Raw genomic sequence first — 23,660 nt, 5'->3', positions numbered from 1 at the left:
TAACGTAGGCAAGAGCTGATAAATTCTTTCTCTGATCGTGAGAATTTTATCTGTAAAAACACATAGCAATCCAGATAAATTTGGAATTTTGAGAAAAGACAGATGTAGAAAAGATGTAGACAAATCCTGAGATTTAATTGATGATCTAATTCAATCCATTTTAAAGACTTTAATTGATCCCAAGGCCCATCTTGTGGTTCTAAAGGAGAAGCTGCCCTAATCTGTACTGCAGGAAGAAGGAAACATTCCTTTTCTCATCTCCTCTAACCTCCTGCTGCTCATCCCAAACACACCAGGATGCCACCAGAGATTTTAGCCTTCAGCTGATGTTACTCACATTTCCCTTTTGGACAAGTCACAAGGCATTCTTATGAAGTTTTCTGCCCCATCTCATCCACTCGGGTTTCCTTTCTAGCCACATTAGCCATTTTATCCATGCTGTAGTAAATAATCCAGGGTTTTACAGCATTTTGCCAGGCAAGTGAATTGCAATTCAGGGCCGACCTCTTCAGGTAATGACTCTTGGTGACCCAGGGTAATACACTCGCCTCTGAGTTATATCTGCTTGACCCTCTAAGGAAAGAAACAAAGTAGGAGGTTACCATGTGGACTCATTACCCAGGTGCTCCGTCTGTCAGACAATGAACAGGGTCATGGGATACAGATGTCTGGAATTAAATACATCTCACACAAAATGAGAGGTGAATGAAGCAAGTTCAGAGGAACTGACTTTGGTATGGCCCACCTCTTATTTATTGGGAAATTGCCATATCACAAAATTCCTAAAATTCAGTTTCCTTTAAAAAAAAAATTAAAATCATATTTTAAATATTAATACATGACAGTTAACACAATTGAACAATTTCACAACTGCATCACATAAAGGTGGGGGGGGGGGCGCTTAATGCATGCTCTTATTTAAGTATTAATTCATTTGTCCAAATAAAATAAAATAAAATAAAGTCAGGACACAAAAAATTCAAAACTTGTAACAGTTCATCCAAACAAAAATTAAATCACCACAATATTGATGACGACGATACAATCTGTCTCACCTTCCAAATTATATCAGATCTCAACTTGGTATCATTTAATGTATCTGTGATTCATTCCATACCTAAAAGATTAAAAATCTCAGACAAGAATGTGTCAGAAGAAAAACTATTTGGTTTCTGAATTTTCCAATTTGACAAAATCATTCTTTTTGCAGCCAAAAACGCTAAAAACCAACTTTTTTCCTTTGTCTGTTTTTTAATGTACAGACCTGTGACCCCACAGACACACTGATGGACATGGAGCAATATTTACCTTAGCAATCACTGAAATTAACTATTAATTAATTAATTAACACTGGACTTCTGTCCAAAATTACTTGACTGCCGGGCAGTGCCATAACATATGAATTAGGTTTCCCGCTTGCCCACATTTATGCCAGCAGCAGGTTTGACGCACTTGGAACTATTTTTTTAAGCTTAGAGAGAGTAATATAGGCTCTATGAAGAATTACTATTGTATTACTCTACCTCTAGCTGATTTGGAGGTTCTTTTAATGTCACGCCAAATGTTTCCCCACTCTTCAGAAGAAAATATAATTCCCAAATCGAGTTCCAATTGTGACTCTGTCTTTGAGTTTGGGATGAAGAGGAATGAAGTAACAATTTATATAAACCTGAGACTATTACTCTATTTGATGAAACCCTTAATTTTTTGTCAATCTCATAATTATAATCAAAATAGTCTTTGGGAAATTAAGAAACAATTGATTTTAACTGGGAGTGCTGTAAAAAACTTTTTGTATTAACGTTCAAGTTATATCTTTTTATGAGTTCCTCCAAGGGCAGAATCTCTCCATTCTCTACAATTTGAGAAATTTCTGAATTGTGATTATACCATACCATATTAGCCAGTTGATTCCACTGCAGCTTTAAAGGCGTTGTTAATCTATATTGGGGAAGATGGGAGGGTTGAGTTTGCAATTGTTCCAAGGAATAGCTTCACTCTTAGTCCAATTGATCTTGTAGCCTGAGAGTTTGCCAAATGAATTCATAGTTTCTAAAACTTTGGGTATAGAGTGTGAAGGTTTGGACAGCTTCAACAAAATATCACCCGCATGCATATTTAATTTGAAATCATGGCCACCAATAAAAATGCCTGTAATGTCTTTATCCTGATGAATAGCTCATGCCAACAGTTCTAAGGCTAAAATAAATAGTAACGGGGAAGGGGACATCCTTGTCTAGTTGAACACCAGAGTTGAAAGGGAGCTGAAAGCATGCCATTACTCTTAATTACTGAGGCAGGTTCCTTATATAATGCTCTGATCCACTGTAAACAATCTCACTCACTCACTCATCTTCATCCGCTTCATCCGTATCTGGATCGCGGGGCTGCTGGAGCCAATCCCAGCTCACAATGGGCGAGGGACGGGGTACACCCTGGATGGGTCGCCAATCCATCGTAGGGCCAACACTCAAGGACATACAGAGACAAACAATCACTCACACTTGCATTCACACCTATGGTCAATTTAGAATCGCCAGTTAACCTATACATGCATGTCTTTGGAAGGTGGGAGGAAACCGGAGTACCCGGAGGAAACCCACACAGACACAGGGAGAACATGCAAACTCCGCACAGAAAGGACCCAGGCCGGGACCCACAACCTTTTTATTGAGGGGCACCTTGGACCAAAACCATATCTGGAAAGAGTCTCAAACAAGTACAACCATTCAATTAGACCAAAAGCTTTTTCAGCATTCAGTGATATTGCTACCACTGGATGCTGAAGAGAGCTCGCCATCTGCATAGTTTGCAGGAGCCTTTGCATGTTATCAGATAGAAACCACCCACGGATAAAGCCAACTTAGTCTAAATTACTTTAATATGTGACAACTTCCTCTAGCCGATTTGCCAACATTTTTGCAAATATTTTGTAATTGTTATTAAGCAAGCTTATTGGTCTGTAGTTTTTCACATGTAGGTAGTCTTTCCCTGGTTTAGGCAGCAATGAAATGATGACTGATCGCATAATCTTCTCCGCCATAGTCTGATTATACAGGCAAAGGAGGATTGGCATGATTTCTTTTGAAAAACATTAAAAAAATTCAACTGTAAATCCATCCTTACCAGGTGCTTTGCTGTTTGATAGTGGCTTATTTGTATTGTAAATTTCTTCCTCTGAAATACATGCCTCTAGTTTCCATTTTCTTCCCTAAACTTTGACAAACTTAAATTATTAAAGAATTTATTCAAATTTTGCTGATTGGCCTTATATTCAGATTTATACAAGGATGAAAGATAACTTCTACATATGTTATTAATAGTCTCGTGATCTCTAATAATCCTACCATTACTGTCGCTTATAGAATTAATAGTGTTTTTGTTCAGGTTTTTTCAATTGATAAGCAAGCATCTTCCCTGCCTTTTCGCTGTCTTCATAATGTGACCTTCTTAATTTATATAATGAAAAAGCAGACTCTTCATGTAACTTTGCTTGTGCCTCAGCCCTTGTCAAAAGTAATTCATGTTTTAAAGAAATAGTCAATGGGTCTCTCATATGTTTTAACTCCAGATCTTTAAGCTTAGATGTCATTTCAGTTTTTCTCCACAATTTGCCCTTATTTTTATACGATGCCTAACTTGCATTGATCCATTCCCAAGAGGTAGCTTTGAATGCCTTCCAGACTGTTGAACTAGAGGTTCTCGGGTTTATATTTATTTCAAATTGTTTAAATTGTTTGATGTTCTTTTTAATTAATGTATTAATCTTTTAACAATAAGTTGTTAAAACTACATTGTTTAGACTTGAGGCATGATCTGAGACAAGGAGACAAGGAGATTACGAATTGTAGCGTCTGCAACATTAGTCAATAAAGAGTTTGATAATAGGAGATAGTCAATTCGAGAATAGGAGTTGTGAGTCTTTGAGTAAAATCCATATTCTCTTGCTTTTGTAGCCATGCGCCATACAAGTGACATATAAGCGCCATACATGTATTATTGATTGTGTTTCTAGTAGTTCTTTAAAAGCAAGAGAGAGAGATTTGTCTGCTGGTAGTGGTGGACTTGAATGGTCCATTAATGCATAGCTTACCAAATTAAAATCCCCTCCCACGAATAGTGGTATATTTTTAAACTGAGTTAGCAACACATTAATTAAGGACAATAAGCTGTTCTGTCCCAGATTTGGAGCATATAGATTCACCAAAACAATGTCATTGTTCTCCAGTAATCCTGAGACCATCACCCATCTTCCCTTCTTATCTGTGAATCTTTTCACTGGATTTTGTATTCCATTTATATTCCAAGAAATGACTTTAATTTTATTCATAGCCTTTAAGAATATTTAATAGATTTAATAGGAGGAAACTCATTTTGAAGTAGTTGAGGAGCATGCACTACCAATAAGAGGGGGGGAACACACGAAGACCTATAAAACATAAATAACATGGTGACAACACAAAAAGTAGATTAAACATAATTAACAATAAGATGAAAGTCCAAATCATCTTCAGTCTGTGATAGTCGGGTATAGGTGCAGTATGATTGATAACCAGACCATGTCCATTTCGATTTCATACAAAGAAGACACTCAAAAAGTAGACTAGATAGACTATGCCTAAATGAGAAATCACTACTGCAAACTTACTATCCAAAACAGCCAAAATACTGAAAGAGGACCTATTAAAATTGGGTTTATTCTTCGGTTTGCAGCCTATGTTTTCTGACACACGATAGTTACAAACAAAAAAAAAAAAAGAAAACGTCCCCATTATTTACTGGCCCTAAATTGATTTCAAATATTAAACTGATCGAGGTCACAAAAATCTATGTCATGTCAGTAAACAAAAGAAGGGGGATCATTCTCTGTCATGAACTCACAAAGTCATCCCGGGCCGGCTCTGGGTGCGCTGGTACTGGGAGGGTTCTGCAGCCGCTTCTGCAGCTCCGTCCGTACCAGTTCAGGGTTGTTGTAAGTAATATTTTCTCCATCCATGGTTACAACCAAGCGGGCAGCTCAGTAGACGCACAATGATGTTGTGAGGTGAATCCCCTGGATCTGGCCGAGGCCGAAAATCCTGGTGCACTCTCTCCCAGTATGAGTTGAAATACACAGCCCAGCATCCCCATCAGATCATCCGCTTTCAGGCCTATTATTCTGATGTTATTTCTCCTACTGTGTGATTCAAGGTCGTCAACCAACTGGTAGAGTGCTGAAACTTTCTTGGATAGTTCTTTAAGCAGGGTATTCTCTTTTCCAAAATCCTCCTCAAAATTGTTTATGCGTTGTTCCGAATTGGCGACTCTGCTTAACTGCGTTAAAGTCTTTGGAGAGGGTTTTGATTGCTGAGTTAATCTCTTCAAGTTTGGTATCCATTGAAGACTGATGGCTTTTGAAAGCGCTTATCAAACATTTTGCCCACACTGGAGTTTCCTCATCCGCGTCTCTGTCAGACAGGTGTGTCTCCGCTGCACTCATATCTGTTTTCTTTAATTTCTTGGTTTTGGTTGTCTGTCTTGTTACCCAACATTTATTCATCCGTTTTGGATAATACAGTCCGATATATTCTTGTCAAATACTGCCAGATTTGAGCTGTTTTAAAATAAAGTCTTTCGGATATGGTGAGCCAATCTCACTAAAACGCCATGTTCACCTGTCTGTTATCATGTGACCAGTTTTCTTTTCTGTCTCAGGGCAAAACGGAAAAATTCTGATGTTATTTACTGGTGTGTCATTTTCAGTCAGAGAACAAGAGACAGACGGTCAAGCTCTTCATTTATCAGCAGCACAGTTTATTCACATATTCAGCCAGCAGAAAGATAGCCTCTATAAAACCGCTATTGTCGTAACAATTTTATAAGGACATTACCTTTGGGGATTGATGTCAGTTGTCGTGATAATGATAAAAGATAAAACTATAACCATTTTTTACTTTAATGAAATTTGCATTGTTTCCCTGCCCCTTTTCCAAGAATGCCAAGGAACTTCCTGAAATAAACAAAATGTAGATAAAACCGTTTATATGTCAGATGTCAGCAATACCATTCAAAGTAAATCATATCACAAGAAAATTTGAAATTATTCTTCACTTAGTAAGTAAACTATCTGAAAGAAGGAAAGGTGTTTTCTGTTGTGCTTTTCCACTACTGTTTTTCTTTTCCCAGCTTGTTTATCTCTGACCTCTCTGTTTGACCCTTACTCCATGATATTCATCTGAAAGTGTGGGAATATGATGCAATTAAGCTGACTGAGGGTCTGAACTTTAAAGACCTTTCTCAAACTTTTTTCCCTGTACCCGTATCAAAAGAAAAAAAAAAAGGGCAAAGACAAAAGAAGAGGTCGGCCCGCGTAAGGTTAGCTCTTCTGCTGCCACCCACTCAGCTTTGTTTTGCTTATGGCTTTGACCTTTAACCGTGTGCCAAACATTCATCAAGCACTCACACAATTTACAGACTGTAAAATCTATTCATTCACTTCTTTGTTCAAGGACCGCATGGCATTAGCACTCAAGTTTTGTTTTGTTATGACACGTGTAACTGACCTCAGTCCCTCTGCGCTGAAAATTTGTGTGTCTGATATATATGTGCAATCATTTCTTAACACCTGTCTGGCCTCACGCACTGTCTTGCTTCCAAAGAAACACTCATGAACAACTAATTAAATATTAGAATTAAAAGTGTGAAGGTATTTCCTAAACAAAACGTATTACCCTTAAAACTGTGTGTACAAGCAAAAAAAGCTATTATAATCTAGTGTGTTAAGCTTCATTAAAAGGACTGTATTGTATAGTCGTGTCTGGAGTCATGTAAATTACTATTCGAAATGAAGACTCTTGTCAATATCATCCCCCCTGTACTGTTTCTATGTACTTAAATTCACCATCTATTTTCTGTTTTGCTCCTCCTGTGTTTTTCTGTACTAAATTGTGCACACAGAATAGTACAGAAAAATATTTTTCTGTTGTTCCAGTTGTGTGGCTATGAGGGTGTGACTCAGGAGTAAATGAAGCACTTGTCACTCTGGATTTATGGACCAGAGAGTGTTGTGTTGCAGCATGTCAACAGCTCACCGCTGATGCAGCATGCTAGATGATGGGAGACGAAGATGCGGGAGACTGAAAAGTGCTTTGAGTTAATGGGGTGTATACTGCTCACACAGCACAGAGAAAGCTGTGCTGCCAACAAGAAGGATACATGATTTTCTCTTTGAGGTTTGCCTTTGATGTAAGGTTGTTTGCACTCTCTAGTTGGCAATTGCCGCAAAATATGTTGGTGACGAACACAAGGCCTTTTCATCTGTGTGCTATAACCATTACCTGTAATGTCTAGTTATAAATCAAGATTTGAGCAGTTGTGCTGAAGGGAAGTGAAGGGGGCAAAAAGGCATTAAATACATGAATAATGAGAAATTGGTATTCCGGCATTCTAGTCTGTGTTATTGAATCATTCTTGACTCAAACCAACAAAGCTACAAAACAGACTGTTTTGTAGAGTTTGTAGAGTTTTCGGAGTAACCACCTGTGAAAGCTAGTTGTTTTTCCATGTGCTGCTCAGACACACTGTTCTCTTTTGCAGGGAAAATGTCAAATATCCGTGCTGTCAGGAAGAGGCAACAGCTGAATAACTTGGTTGCCATGGTTATAGATCTAGCCCGGCCGGGATACACCATTGTGGATTTCTGCAGTGGAACAGTACGTATTCTTATCCATCAGTCCGGCTTTGCATATATACTTATCACAGCCCTTGACCTTGGGGTGCATCCCACTGCTGCTCTGTTAGCAGGAAAGGGACTACTTCTCATATATTCCTTTGCTCTTTCAATACACATTGTTTTTGCCCAGTGCACATACCGGACTGGTAATTGCACTTATGAAGATGCACGCAGTGAGTGGAAGCTCTGCACAGCGAGTAGGTCAATACCTGGTTGGGAAAGGCAACTCTAATCATAACTGTTGCTGTTTGATGTGTGCTGTTTTCCCTTTGTGTATGTCTTTCCTCATATCTTAAAAAAGAAAAAATCCCTGCTGTCTTTCAGGGCCATGTGGGGATTGCTCTAGCTCACATGCTTCCAGATTGCCAGGTAAAGTATGAGTATGTAAACAGAAGACAAAAATATAAAGAGCTCAACCAGTAAGTAAACTAATATTCATAAAGTGATTTTTTTTGTCTAATGATGCAGTTGTATTGCATTTATGGCATCCATAATGTTGCAATAGAATACAGGATATTATTGTATTTACTATCTTAGAAACAGCCTCCGCATTGAAGTCTGAGTTAATTGTTAATTTTCAGCATTTGAGCTTTTTTATATGTTGCCATCCTTTTTATGGTATTTTTAGTATATTCTTGCTTTGATTGTGATTTTTAAAAAAAGGGTTAGGTTTATCAGAGAGAGAGAGACAGAGAAGGGTCGGTATACAGCAACTTCTTCATTCCAGGTGGTCCAGATTCCTGAAAAAGCAGAAACTACATGCAGATGTGTTAAGTTTTTTTCTCTGTATTTATTAAAGGTCATCCTCATAGAGAACAAAGAAGAGTCACTGGTCAGGGCCCAGAGTCGCAGCACAGAGCTCGATCTGAAAAACATTGGCTTCATTCAAGCCAATCTGGATTACTTCATTGGGCCTTTCCATATCGGAGTGAGTAACGCCGCTGACACTGTGCAAGCAAATGTGACTTTAAACCAGTTTTGTTTCCAGCTGTTTATTGAGTCTCAGATTTTGTGGACAATTTGGTACCCATTTCATGTAACTCGATTATTGAGGAACAGTATTTATCCTGCTCCATGTACCATAACGTATCTAAGATGTCAAAATGGAGTTTCAGTGTTAAACTAAGTATTGCTTTGAAAGGAGTATACGTTATTGGCTTTCATTTCACATTTTATGGACTCTTAATAGTGCGCATGCACAATCTTTTGGCTTGGAAGTTAAATGTCATAAATGATAACAATTAAACCAGAAGAGTGTTTATTGTTTCAGGTGATAGATCGAAAGTGAGAGGCAAACTCCTACGAATAATACCACAAAGGTGTGATTTCTCACTCTGCTACGAATCACAACTTTATTGCGAGGTGTCTGAAGATTGTATTTTTAGTCATACAATATTTATACATTTCAGAGAGGTAAAATCAGAAGCCTGTTAGTGCTACGCACTTCAGTCAAGCAGTGTTTGTGTCTGTCCCATCTCCAATTAGTACAACGGCAAAATGCTGTTTTAGTCGGACATTAATCAGCAAAGGTAATGGCGCAGTTAAAGAATCTCTTGAATGAGAAATACTGATAGCTCAGTTGTCTGTTTGCACTTGTTTACTGTAAAATTCTGCAATCCAAAGATACTAAAGGTTTACTGTCGGAAACATTTGGCCAAGATCTTAAAACCTTATTTTCTTATTAAAGCTATCTTTGGAGAGGAGAATGTAATCTTTGGAAAGCCTTTGGAAGCCACCTTTGTGCTACTTATATATTTACTACTACTTATATATATGTATATATGTGTGTGTGTGTGTGTGTGTGTGTATACCTGTCGATTGCAGTTGTTCCTGTTTGTGTCTGTGAAGCTTAAAGAGCCGGCTCAGTAAATGTGATTAATATTGCAAAGCTACCTACTACAACAGATTAAATATTTTACTAGCTTTCAAATGCTATGCTTAATTGAGCTGAAGCAAACTGATATTTAGCTCTAACTGGAAGTCAAAACCCTCGCTGGTCCTATTTAAAACACCCACTTTCATCTGTTGAGTTCTTGACTTCTCAAATAGATAATTACTATCAATTTAGAGAAAATTGGCTCTTAACGCTGGTTGTTTATAGGCTGTTTGAATCTGGATGTGCCACACAAAAACAAATCTTGGGATTTAAAAAAGAAGTCATCAAACCTCCACCGTTCACAAACATGCATCTGGATCCTGTTTCTTTCTCTTAAAATCTCAAATATCATCACTCTTGATGATGCTCTTTATTTACATCTTAGGTTAGAGACTTCCCCAAAACCTGTCAGGGAGATCGATCTTCCTGAAATGTGTCATAGCCCAATTTCATACAAGCCAGCTGTGCCAGTAGCCTTCTTCAAATCCTCTCCAGGACAAACTATGATATATACATTCCTGCTGTAATTAGAAGTAGCTATTGTTGCACCAGGGTCACTCTACTGAGACCTGTACCACTTGTCAATGCACAAACAGCACCGCTTACTCTTTTCTCCATATATGGGCATTTGCGCGCGCACACACACACTCACACATATTTATTTTTCATTTCATTTGAAACCAGTGCATATGTTTGTCCTTTTCTGTATTGCTTGAGATTAATCTCTTAGCATTTATGCAGTCTCGGCTGTTGCCTCACAAGCTTCCAGTTGCATGGCATGGATACTGCCATGTGAAAGGGCCACAAATCAGACTGAATTAAATCCTATTATGTATTATACATGGGGCCATTTTTAGTCATGGCCATTTAATCAGGTTAATTAAGATGAGGTGTCCCTATTCTTAGTTGGTGTCTGCTTTTCCTTCATATAGAATAGGTATTAGGCTGGTGTCAGAATATGTCTGTCCATGAAGTGTATTTGATTTTGGAATTTCTCCCGACATTGAGGCAATGGACCTCAGAGGCAGCAGATTGAAACTGTTTGGGATTTTATCAGACCCGGGTCTATTATTGGTTCTGTGTGAGGGTCTGAGTGTTCGCAATTAATTATTTCACTTGCCTTTTTTTCTTTTTTTTTAAGAAGAAAGTTGCACTCACTGTTGTTGCTTTAAGCCTCACGTAAAAATGGGTATTGATCAGTTCAATTAAGTCTTTATCAGATTTTAATCCAAAACTGACTCAAGGAATGCAGCTTTTATCGTCTCACCTTTTTATTTTGTAAACTTAAGAATTAAAACTGTAAAATGCACCATTGCGTCTACTTTGATTTCATATAATTTATTTATTCTAGTCTGTTTCACACAAATACACTTACACTTGCAAAGATCTAGGCACAAATATTGTAGATACTGTAGAAAAGAGCAGTGCTGAGTTTTTGAGGTTCTGCTGACATGAGGCTTTTGGAGATGATGCATGCTTTTCTTCTATCATCATTTAAAATTAAGTTTCATATAACAACATAAGCACAACAAACGTAAACAGAACGTCGAAAACTCCAAGAGAGAGAAAAGCAGCCAAAGCTTAGAGAACAACTGCACCACTCTACTCTGCAATATTGTGGCACACACAACTGATTTTGATTGAGTAGTGTATTAGTAAGCTGCACTTGAGGAAAACAGTCTGTCTCAGGACAGCAGAAGGATGTAATTACTTGAAAAACTACGAATAATGGCGTCCTATTATGTCTGTGATGTGATTATTGAGAGAGAAATACAGACAAACAGCTTTTCTGCTCCCTTAAAGGCAAATTAATACAGACACTCTCAGTCTTTTGTTGGATGCATATAAATTTACGAATTCATCTTCCAGTAAAATATTTCTTCTGAGGTAAAATTTAGTAGGTAATGTAAAAAATACTCTACTGTATGCCTATGTTGTTGCTTTAAATCAGCCTGGCTTTCAAACCCATCTCCCATTTTGCATTTTTGTCTAGCACCACACAGAACATATTTGGTTGAGGCAATCCTCTATGAATCAAGTTTAAACAGACATAAATAGGCTTGGTAAGAAATCTGTCTGTATTAAGAATTGGAAATGCATGATTAGCTATCACAACATATCAGAATGTTTTATTTTATTTATGTGCATCTGTTTTGGTTGAGTGGCTTTGTGCCCTTGAAATTAAGGTTAAAGGTTGTAAAATCTAATTAGACTTTACCACAGCATGACTAATGTACAACATTAAGTAGCTGGGTAAGACTGATGGTGTTACTTTGCTAATTATTTTTGCCTTAGATATGGGGGATGTCACATCGCGCTATCTTTGATAGAAAGTCCTCCTTCTAATCATCAGCCTGAAACATGCAGTTGCAGGGATGTAACACTTTTTCCTTGATGCCATGAATAAATGCAGGAGAGAAAATTGGGTGTCAAAGTGAAACAGTACTTCCTGGTTGTTCTTTCATGTGTACACTCTCATTCACATTTAAATAAATGCACATCTTTCTGAAGGGCACCAAAATATTCTCAAACACTGATGAACACTAACAGATTAAACAGCTCATATTTCCGCGTGGAGGTCTTCACTGTGATGAGAAAAATCTTTTTTCAAGTACACACTGTGTATTTTCACCTTTGTATACATGTATTTACGTATTGTATTGTATTTTTATTTAAGTAAAAATCATCTCTTGTACCACTGCAAATGTGTTGCTCTTGAAGGGTCATAATATCTTTTCACTAACGGCCTTGGGGAGAGGGACGGCAGGAACACAGACAATGTTGGGTGTTTTAGTCCCTTTCTGCCATCCAGTATAAACGCACACCAATATTAATGCACAACTAAGCATTCACCACCAGGTTTACCCACTCAATGAGAATCCGTGCCTACACTCCCAAAGTTTTAATACGTTTTATTTGCTCTAACAACCCGAATCAGAACCTTTGAGAGCAGAGATGTATTCAGTAGCAACAGCCATTGACATAATCAATGAAACCTAATGCATGCTCTCAGGTGCTCTGGGTTTTGGTTTTTCTGCTTGACAAAGAAGGCTCTCAGAAAGACCCATAATTTATAAGTGAAAATAAACTTCTTTTTCTCCCCCCCCCCGCAGGTGGCACTCCATGCCTGCGGCGTTGCAACTGACATGGTGATGGAGCATTGCATTCAGGCCAGAGCCGCCTTCGTCATCAGTCCCTGTTGCTATGGCTTCATCCAAAATGCCGTTAATTTCACCTTCCCCAAGAGGTTTGAGAGCCGTGCCTCTGTCCAGCAGCAACTCTATACAATTCCTGCTTCTAAAATGCTGTTTTTTTAGATCACACCCTGCATCCCTACGCCTCCCCCTCTTCTCTCCCAGTGGTTTCTCTTCTTCACGCTGATTCTCTCACTCCCTCTCTTACAAATAGACACTATCAGTATATCATGTCATTGCTTTTTGTTCACCTTCCATCTCTTATCATCGCCAGTGACCGTGTGAGGCAGCAGTTTTTTAACCTTTTTAATCTCAGCCCTTCTCTATCAACAGTATAGAACGAAGGTCTGTATGTAGAGGCTGTAATGGATATTATGGAGTCACAGGAAAATACAGTTGAAGGAACAGAAAAGAAATTCAACATTTATCTGAATCGTATCATTCCACATGGTATTACGGAGTTAACCACAAAAATGTGATGCTGTTTGACTAGAGAGGAACACAGAGAAGGAGAAGTGGAAAGAGGGCTGTACTTTTATGGCATTGATCCTGTTTCCATAGCAGCACCCTGTTAACTAATGTTATGGTATGAACCATTACAACAAGGTGGTATATCGCTAAAACACCTTCTGGATCATGAAGGCTAGAAAAAAAAAACAACAGCTGTGTAGTCACCAAGAGACTGTGATCAGCTTCAAAATGAGACACGATTCACATTGGGGCTGTGGTTTTGGCAGTAAGACTGATCGGACTAAGTTGTGCAAAAGGTGGGACCTATTGGGTGAACTAGTTGGGATATCATACACATAACAATATTTGGTGCAAAAAGTAATTCTCCAAAAACGGCAAGCAACGAGCAAAATTGTATTATGTGCCTGAGTGAGAAGTATTTTACAAAGTAGTTTTTAGGTTTCAACCCTCATTTAACTACAGTTCATCACCACTCTCTCTCTCTCTCTGCCGAGTCCTTCTTTTCCTCATTCATCCATCAAAACTGCGCATTTTTATTTTTAAGCCAGCTCCTGTTTTGTAATAGAAATGTGAGAAATGGCCTCCATTTTGACTTTCAGAGTTTGTAACTCTGAACTCATTACTGAACTCATTCAATCGATTTTTTACTCTGTCGTTATTGGGACATTGTAAGTTTCAATTGAAATTTGATCTCAACATTTTTGGCAGTTCCAGCAGTGAAATCTATTGGTGTAACAAAAGTGATAGTCTTGTGGCATTTTTCTACCGTATGCCACAATGACTGCCGTGGTATGGGAGATTGTCATATGCAAGGACGGGCTGGTATGTTGCAATAGAAGAACAGTGACATCTGATTTTCATGTGCCACAGCTGTGACCTGCCATTGATTAAGATCAGCATATGGCATTAAAGCAAGAGTCATAAAAACTGAGATATACAGCGAACATCGAAAGAGAGGGGTCATGTTGTGTTTGATTTCATGTTCATGTTTCTTGGGTTTCATCCTAATGACATGAGATTTTGTTTTACTAATACATCTTGATTGATGTTGAATTAATTGCTGTAGGTAGCGTCTTGGAGCATATCTCAAAAATGAGTCCTTGACTGACTGTCATGTGATGGATATAAAAATAAATATGTAAGATACCCAAAACATTTGCTCAGCACTGCGTACTGTAAACATACTGTACGTACGTACGTACATACATACTGTAGGAGAGTCATCTTCTAAAATTTGTCACTCTTATATTAAAAGTACTGTGATTTTCATCTTGATAAACCCATCCAAGAGTCCCTGATAACTACCCCTCTTCTTAGATACATATGCTCAATTATTGGGTGCTGGCTAGTAGTTGAAGAATGAGAATCAGAAATATTTTATCAATCCCCGTAGCAAAATTCTGCTAGAACCAATAATAAAAATTCTAGCTCCATATGTCAAAGCAAGAAGTAAAGATCAAGGTGCTTTTCTTGACAAACTCAAGACGAGAAGTTAGACGAGATTCAGACAAATGTTGCCACGCCACCTGTGCTATTTGTCAGTCAATAAGAATGATAAGACATTTAAAGGCCACCCACCGCATTGGCATACCATAATTAGCAGTGGCATGTGTCAATTAAAGTCGATGTGTATCAGAGAGACGTGTACATGACAGTGAAAATAAGTGGCATGCTGTTTAGAACAGCCATAAAGCAGCTGAGCAGCAGCAGCTTAAGAACATAAGGGAGTCTACTGGTCAGTTCATTGTTGCCTCCAGTTTAACAAATGTTTCTTATTTTTCACCACAGCTTGTAACCCAGCATGATGCAGCAGTTAAATTGTTGACTTTTACTATGTGTCAGGTTGTGATATATTGTTTCTGGGGACCACCTTCCTACAAATAAAGAGTATTTTCTGTGTCTGTGGCATGACTGACCCTAAAATTGTGCCTGGGGAGTATCCTCAGTGTACAGTATAAAAATTTAGGAGGTTTTTTTTTTTGACAAACGTAGTTTTTCCTTTTCCCACTTTTGCTTATGTGTTAAAAATGACAAAAAAAATAGGCCTTACAGCTACAGTGGACAACAAGAAGCCATGTGTCTGGAGGGCAGTATGTGAGAGGGGCCTTCGCACTCGACTGTGTCAATCCCTATCTTTGCTACTTTTAGTGTTTTCCCCCTCAGGTCTTGTTCCAGGTACTCGTGAATATTTTGCACATTCCTGACCATTCACATGTTTTTAGGAGCTGCAAAACTAAACTGCCTATTTTTATTAATCAAGGTCTTAACCGCGTGAGTTAAACTTAACACTTAGTCACTCTCCATGTGACTTGATTGACCTTTGATCCTCCTCATTTTGATTTTTAATTAACTTCAACTATTATCCCACTTAGTTTAACCATCACAAACAAACTGCCTGTTTTCCAAGTTACAGCACAAGCCCAGTCTTTATTAGAAGTGTTCTCTCCCAGAGAGCCAGGTAGAGACTGTGCATTTTATATATATATCTATGTAACTGCATATTATTAGTTTCTTTGGAAAATGATACTTCTGAAAAAACTACATTTCCACCTCAGAACCAAGCAAGTAAAAATGTGGCATACAAGTGTAGTGATACCTTTCACATCTGCATCCGTATCTCACTAACCGCATTTTTCACATTTAAGTCTCTTCTTTTTTTCTGTTTTTACAGCAAAGGCTTCCAAGAGACTCTGACTAATAAGGTATGTTATTACACCCCTGAATTCCATTTATTATTCATTCGTACTCAGGTAAAAATGAAGTATAAAACATTGTGGCAAATCAGCAAAAGACACATTTGTGAGCCATGACATTGTTTCACACATTATATTCAGAGTCTTGTGTACACTGCTACAGCTCAGTGAGGCGTGTTTTTCTTCTGCGATAGTATATGAGTTTGATTCACTTGTTTAGCAGAAGCATAGTCGAATCAGAGACATTCAGTTTCAAAGTTATAGTTCCATATGTGCAATGACCTGAAAAAGGGTGAAAGTGCTCACTCATACTACAACTGTCGACACCAAGCCCAGCAAACAGACAGGATTCAGAGAAATGTTTTAACAGCAGAGAGCCAAACTGACAGGCAGACACCTACCTGGACTGGGCAGCCCCAGCTATTTGTAAATCCATCGCCAAGCTTTCTGTAAATTCTGAGCAACTATGTTTTTTTAAACTAGTTTGTACCAAAGTACCAATAAATGCAGAAAATAATTTTTCGACTTAATCCACAAACATTGTTAATAAGTTTTAATCATGAAGACTTGACTGGGGAATGTACCAAAAATCTAAAAACATTAAAAATGTCAAGTCTATTTTGTTTAATTTAGTTTAGTTTCCTCCGCTTGTTTTTGTAATGCTACTTTCTTTGCTTTTTAAATTCAATTTTATTTCTTTTGAAATAAATGAATGACATCTCTGGGTCCATCCCTGTCTTGGGAACAAAGATTCTCCACAGAGTTACAAGAGGGAGGCTTGAGCCCTCTGGGCTTCAATCCCTTATCGCTCAGCACAGACACAGCACTGTGCTCTGGGAATGCCCATCCCACGATGATGTATAGGACCTGTCAGGGCCTCTGGTGAGAATCTGTACAAAAAGTTGCTTCAGATCCCAGCCATAACAACCTCAGGAGTTGACATGCCATAACATCAGACCACCTCTAAATGCTTTTCTCTTGCACAGTAGAAGAAACACGTACTTACACACATGGCTTGAGACAGAAGATTACCTGTTATACACAAGACACTTGGCAATTGTATTGTTCTCTGATACTGCCCTGCAATTGGTCTATTGTTTGTCCAAAGGCCCAGTGAGGAAAAGTAATCCCAGCTGTACATATTTTTTGTTTCGAAATAAGAAGCTAATCATGTCATCACAGCGCAGGATAAATCTTTGTTCTCTATAAAGCAGTGCTCACATTATCTGCCATTTTAAACCTGAGCTCTAAATCTCCCCTGCTTCCCCCTATGGTTTTTGCTTTCAACATTCGTGTCTGGTATTTGCCATTCATCTGGCCCCAGTATACACAACTCCGCTGTTTCCTGTGTCTCTGCACTCCAGCTGGTACTTGAAGATATAAAAGCTGTACTGCAATGTTTTATTTTCTCCCAGACCTACAGTAGTGAAAGACAATGACAGCACATGGACAAATGCTGGAATAAAGGGGGAAACAATGTGATATATTGGTGCTCAGCACTAACGTTCAACGCCCCCTCAGTGGCCTCACATTCAGCATAGGCCCTTTAAAACAGGAAAAGAATGAATTAATGAAGCGGGTTAGAGATGACTAAGTGTTCTATTGTGTCAGTTGTGTAGGGATCCATTGCGAAATGAAAACCATGGTTCGAACAATTTTTGTAGAGATTTACAGGGATGAGCTTGTGAAAAGGATCGTACGAACATACAATGTCGTTGATGTAAAACTCACCATGTAAATGCAGTATTTTCAATTTTAAAGGAGATTCTTCACAGTTTAGGTTGGTGGGATGTCATTTGATGCCAATTTGCTGGTTTAAAAAAATATTGAATGATGTTTGGTTTGAGAACGTTTTTCTTTCTTTGAAATTTCTCTTGATGACTGTAAGTAGGAGAGGCTATAACAAACATTTGACAAAAGACAGATGAAAAGTTGAATTTCATGCTTCTCTGTATCTTTGTTCAGGAAAATGGTTATATCTCATAAAAAGACATAACCTTTGGAATTCTTTAATATGCACTTATACCAGTAATTGCAGTGGCAGGACCAAAGTGTATTAGTGCTGCATTAAGTCCAAGTGTGATAAACAGTGTGTGTCATTTTTGCATTTCCTTCTTCCAGGAGCACATGATCCTCTGCCGCTTTGCAGACCAAACTGCTGTCCAGCTTCCTCCTGAGAGGCGATGCATAGGTACTGATACATCAGTTTTATTTCCCTATACCTGAATATTTACTACTACTAATGTAATATCAGACATATTGGTGATTGCTGTTGTTATGAACTGAAGGAAATTTATATTTTTATAATATTGTTATAATGTGCATCACAAAGAAAGTCATCGGAGGAGAAAGGAAATATCAACCTTGCCAGCACTGACTCACGCTGCCAGTTTCATTTGTTCATCAACTCTTGGTGTGTAATGTATCACATCAGCATCACATTTTAAAATGTGCCATTTCTGTCACTATGAAGCAGTTACTTGAGTACACCCTGCTGTTTCATTTTTTGGTATTTCCACTCTGTGGCCTAACTAAACATTTTTGATGGTCTAGACCGTTGAGTTTGTGAGAAAGTGTGAGAAATGTTAATGCAGGCATTTCTTCAGTTTGACAAAACAGCTGCAGAGAACAGCTGCTAAATCAGCTTTGTGATATTCAGGAGGAAGTGTTTTGCCAGACCTGAACCTCCAGGTCTATGTGAAAGCTTCACTGTGTGCTGTTTCATTACTGCTGAGGACTCTCTTCATCCCGATAGCTCTCCAGCTTATCAAAGCCTCCCTCCAAATCTGAGGCGGCTCCCCATTGCCTCGTCACTCTGAAGAGCTTTCATATGTACCCGACATCACCTGTCACGGCGGTTTCTGCTCTGTATCAGTTAACAGGGCTCAACCTCTCCCACTAACATTTTCTAACCATGTTTGATCTCTTCTCTCAAGAGGCTGTCAGCTCAACTATGGCTGTCTAGGCGGCACAGCAGACCAAAGCTTTTACATTTACTCTGTCTGCCATCTGTTACCGAGCCGCTAAACTGCCAACTACATTTGAAGTAAATCCAAACAGAACAGTGTGATACATGTGAATGCTAGTGATAAAAAGGAAGTCGACAAAATAACAGGACAGTAACGCCTTACTACAGACCAATCCACTAAATAAATTTGGCTGAATTAGAGCCTGGCTGATAAAGTGATAGCGGATTAGCTTGATCACAGATAGGTGATTAAATAACAACACATGCTGACAAAAACTAAACTACACTGGAGACAGATCTCCTAGGGATGTTCAGTTGTATTACAACCTGATGTCCGTGATAAGTGTCTTATCTAACCCTCACACCCTGTGGACACAAAAATCATCGTCTTGCATCCCAGTGACAATATTTCATCCAAAGATAAAGTCACAGACCTTTTCTTCTTGACGGTTTGAACCAAAATAAACTGGGCCTGATGAACATTTCTGTACATGTCACAAAGTATTGTGGGTTGTTAATGTTTAATTGAAGCTCACAGCTCACATGTAGAATAGCTTCTGGAAATCTAGCTAATGTTTCACTGGTCCACTTTTTCCTTTAATATGTGTGTAGTAGATTTGTAAACAGAACCAGTGCATTAGGCTTCTATACACTTATTTTGTCTTTATAAAATGATAGTGTTCTGTCGTGTGTTCACCTTTAGAAAATGTTGCTTTCACTATAGTTTCAAAATGTTAGATGTCAAAAAGTTATTATTTGCAGTTATTCAAAAAAATTTATTTGACCTCAACAGGTAAACAGTGTATGGGTCTGGTAGACTTGGACCGGTCATGGGCAGCAGAGACTCATGGATATTCAGTGCAGGTGATGACAATGGAGCCTGAAAGCTGTTCACCAAAGAACAACATGCTGGTGGGAAGGCCCAAGCAAAAGAGTGGACTGGAAATCAGTGCCAATCAAAAAGAAGCAGTGGCGCAAAATTAGGACTGGAGGCAGCAAAGTGGAGCTGAGCATCTTCAGCCTGGTTATGGTATGATAAAGTGCCCAGTCTGTGGCTCCTGGCTGTGTCAAGTTGGAACAACTATTTTGTATCCAACCTCAACATTTTCTTTTTGATTTCTTTTTTATGAGCCCATTAGAAGAAAGGGCTTCAAAACAATAATAAAAAAAGAAGATATGTTTACTTTTAGAGTCTGTAGGCGAGTCGTCTTCTGAAATTTCTCACTCTTATGTTAAAAGTACTGTGATTTTCGACTTGATAAACTCATCCAAGAGTCCCTAATAACTAACCCTCTTCATAGATACATATGCTCAATTATTGGGTGCTGGATTGTAGTGGAAAAAATGAGAATCAGAAATATTTTATCAACCCCCATAGTGAAATTCTGCAAGAACCAACTGCTATCTTATTTCTGTGGTTTTGTCTAAACTGTGCCATCACGTTGTCACTCTAAACAGTAGCAGTTGGAATTGTACAGCTGCATCGTGCATCCACATGCTGTTTTTGCGAATAGCCTGTATATGGCCCTCCATGACAGAGCTCAGCTGTCAGCTCTGTCTTTTGTCGAGTATTAGCAGAGGAAGGAGGAAATTCAGAGCTTGAAATTCACTTACACTGAAATGAGATGGGGCATTATTATTATCTACCTTTCTGCTATGTGCGTCTGGGCGGGGGTTGCGCAGAACAAGGCAACACAGAGGAACTGGATTTAATCTTTAATTACATCAAGTAAAATACCTTTAACAAGGTGCTACAGAGAAACGTATTATTCCTTATAAAGAATAGATGTGAATATGGTATGCATCCCATAATATGTTCAGCACCATTGAATATTTTATGATGCTGGGGAAAAGGTCAGTGTGCTCGATTGGATGTGTGGTGCTCACAGCCTGGTTGCTCACAATCACACAAAACATTGGGTATTTTCCAAAAATTCACTTCACCATAGACACCACTACAACCCATTCCGCTTTCATTCTCATGGGTGAAACTGGTCATCTCTTTCTCTGGAAAATCCTATGTTGTCACCTTTTGACAGTGCAATGCAGCTACTTGAGAAATCTGAGGAGGTAGCCGAGGAGCCAGTTTTCCTGCTCACTCTGAAGCAATAGCACCAAGCTCATCTGAATTCACTCAGCAGAGTCAATCTATCACGAGGTGAATGGCCACATACACAGCTCCTTCCAAGGTGTGGAATTATTTCAAAAGGAGATGTCTGACTCCCTATTCATGCTTGTGGCTCTGCACAAGTGTACATTACAGAAATGCATATAGGCATAAAGGAGGGTGAAAGTGAGTAGGTTGCAGTACTTAATGCTTGCATGAGAGAGGAGAATATTGAGGTGTGAAGTGGCTTGATTAAATCCGAACACCTTAGGCTAGGAGGTGACTTGCCAAAATATTTTGGTTAGACAAAATGAAAATGAGATCTGAGCTCTTTTCTATGTAAACCATTGGCTTCCTGAAGCCTTAACAACACAGAGTCAGCAATATGCTGAGCTGGATGCTTTTTTTTAATAGCATAATTAACTACCTCAAAAGGCAGGAGCATGTGAGCTGGAAATGAAACAGTTTATATTGACACTGATAATAAAATAAAAATTGTGTCCCTGTATCTTTTTCTCTTAAACGCCTGGCAACTTCTCTCTTCCACATCCAGGGAGGTTTTTTTTAAGGCAGCTATGACCTCAACATTCTGTTGCAGCAGTTTTAAAATACAATAAAAAACCTTTGTGTGTTTCATTTACTTTAGCTATTACTTGAGATTAAAATTCTGCAGGCCAACTGTTTTCTGTGTCACTGCACTGCTACTGTTTCTGGCTGTTATCCTGCAACATCTCATTGCTACGTATGTGGGGCCTCTCTGTTCTGATATGAATTCTCCTTTTGACAATCAGTGACCTTGTTCATGGGTTAGTAGAACAAGCACTGATGCAAAGCAAAACCTGGGAGGAGATGGCTCTCAGCTGCCCTTTCCATTATCTGAAACATAATTCATGCTGTTTTGTCTTTTTCATTTGACATTATCAATAAAATGTGTTTCATTTGATCTGCAAATAAACATTGTTGAGTCTAATTACAGGAGCCCGTTTGGTTCCCAACAGTAGGTCATAGCGGCTGCTGTTTTATGTGCCATAATCTTTTGTTCTCTGATGCTCCTCATCCTACCTGTCACATCACATGTCACTTTCAGTAAGCCCCCAACTTATGATTCACCAACTGAAATTCTATTTATTTCATCTATTTATTTATTTTTACATTTGCCTGCTGTGGCGCAGTCTTTTAAATTCAGAATATAACAGCGTAATTTCTCCAGGAGGATCATTAATGGGTAAGTACTTTTTTCCCCCCTCCATTTATCGTTCACAGTTCTCCAGAGTGTTGGGATCGCCTCCCACGGGCTCTGAAAAGGACAATAGAGAGTCCTACATGTCCCTCCTGAAGCCGCTTCAGGAGGGACTTGAAAATGGCGCCATGACACCCAGCATCCACTCCTAAGGAGCGGTTCTGAGTTTGAACAGGAGGGCATTGCCTGGAGGCCGGCGCCCTCAACAGGGGTCACCGGTGACGTCACATAGGTGATAAAGACCCATCCATCTTTGCTTTTTCCCAGTGCCCCAGCTTCCGTCTCTACGGGATCGCCGGAAGGGAGCAACACCAAACATTCGGATCCTGCCACCAAAAAATCATGGGTCACAGTCTTCAACTCGCGGGACGAATACAGCCTGCTGTTTTCTTTTTTGTTTGTTTTTCCTCTTTTCTCCCCCCTCGAACCCAGCGCGGACCGCTTATCCACATGCTGAGAAGACCAGCGCACCAATTTCGTTACCGTCTTCCGCGATTCATCACGTCGCCGTTATCTGAGGAGAATACGGACCGCTTGACCGAGTACTGTAATAATCAACTGTGGTGACGTAGTATGCGATCTTTCTCCTTCCCTCTTCGTCCCCTCACATATATTAACATGCGGCGACCAGTCGCCATCTTGGCTCCGACGGGTGCGTAGTCGACGCCACACATACATACGCACACCCTTAAGTTAAGATCCATAGATCGACTGGTGCGGTTGCTGTTGCTGTGCTATTGTGATTGTCATTGCTATCACTATTTATTAGTGTTGCTGCATATGATGTTACCATTGTTACTGCTATAGCTATTGCTAAGGCTATCCATTTTGCTAACACATTCTTATTACATGTGTTACCCATTGCAGATTAGTAGCTGATGTGTGTCATTAAATAAATCAATCAGACTATCACAGCCATTTATCCAGAGTGATGTTATTTTGAATAATGATTGCTGTTTATAAATTCTGTTATTTTAACTCGTTGTTTGTGATTTTTGTGGTTATAATTGTGACAATTGCTGGATTAATAATAGTCAAGGCTCGCATTTACTCATTTTGTTAACCTTTGTGAGACTTGATATTGATTTTGCTAATTTGGACATTGGTCCCTGGTAACAGGGTGGTGCCCCGAAATTTACTACTTATAGTAAATATTTTTAGATATCAATAATCAGTTTCATAATCATTGATATTAATTGCAAATCTCCAAATTACTCCTACTAGTGCACAACAAAAGCAAGTTGGACTTAATGTGTGAAAAGTTAAGTTGATGTTTTTTGTTTTTTCAACACTTAAACACAACCAAAAAAAAAAAAAAAAAAAACACAAAACGATGCTTTGTTCACTGCCATTTTCTCAGAGGAGGTTCGCTAAAGAACAGGACTAGGTTTACCTTCTCA

General features: G+C 38.8%; 1 protein-coding gene across 1 annotated transcript in view; it reads left to right on the top strand.

Annotated features, from left to right (window-relative positions):
* Positions 1–21,963, top strand: part of gstcd (glutathione S-transferase, C-terminal domain containing) — a 50,507-nt gene extending 28,544 nt beyond the window's left edge. Inside the window, exons 5-11 of the mRNA XM_029512595.1 lie at positions 7,576–7,691; positions 8,036–8,080; positions 8,511–8,639; positions 12,701–12,834; positions 15,924–15,954; positions 18,067–18,136; positions 19,707–21,963. Coding sequence (XP_029368455.1) covers positions 7,576–7,691; positions 8,036–8,080; positions 8,511–8,639; positions 12,701–12,834; positions 15,924–15,954; positions 18,067–18,136; positions 19,707–19,897 — 716 coding nt within the window. The 3' untranslated portion in view covers positions 19,898–21,963. The remainder of the gene's footprint in view (positions 1–7,575; positions 7,692–8,035; positions 8,081–8,510; positions 8,640–12,700; positions 12,835–15,923; positions 15,955–18,066; positions 18,137–19,706) is intronic.
* The last annotated feature ends 1,697 nt before the right edge of the window (positions 21,964–23,660 follow it).

The sequence above is a fragment of the Echeneis naucrates genome, chromosome 1 (genome assembly GCF_900963305.1).
Source record: "Echeneis naucrates chromosome 1, fEcheNa1.1, whole genome shotgun sequence".
Classification (NCBI taxonomy): Eukaryota; Metazoa; Chordata; class Actinopteri; order Carangiformes; family Echeneidae; genus Echeneis; species Echeneis naucrates.
Note: the sequence above shows the minus strand (reverse complement) of the source record. Positions and strands in the feature narration are given on the sequence as shown.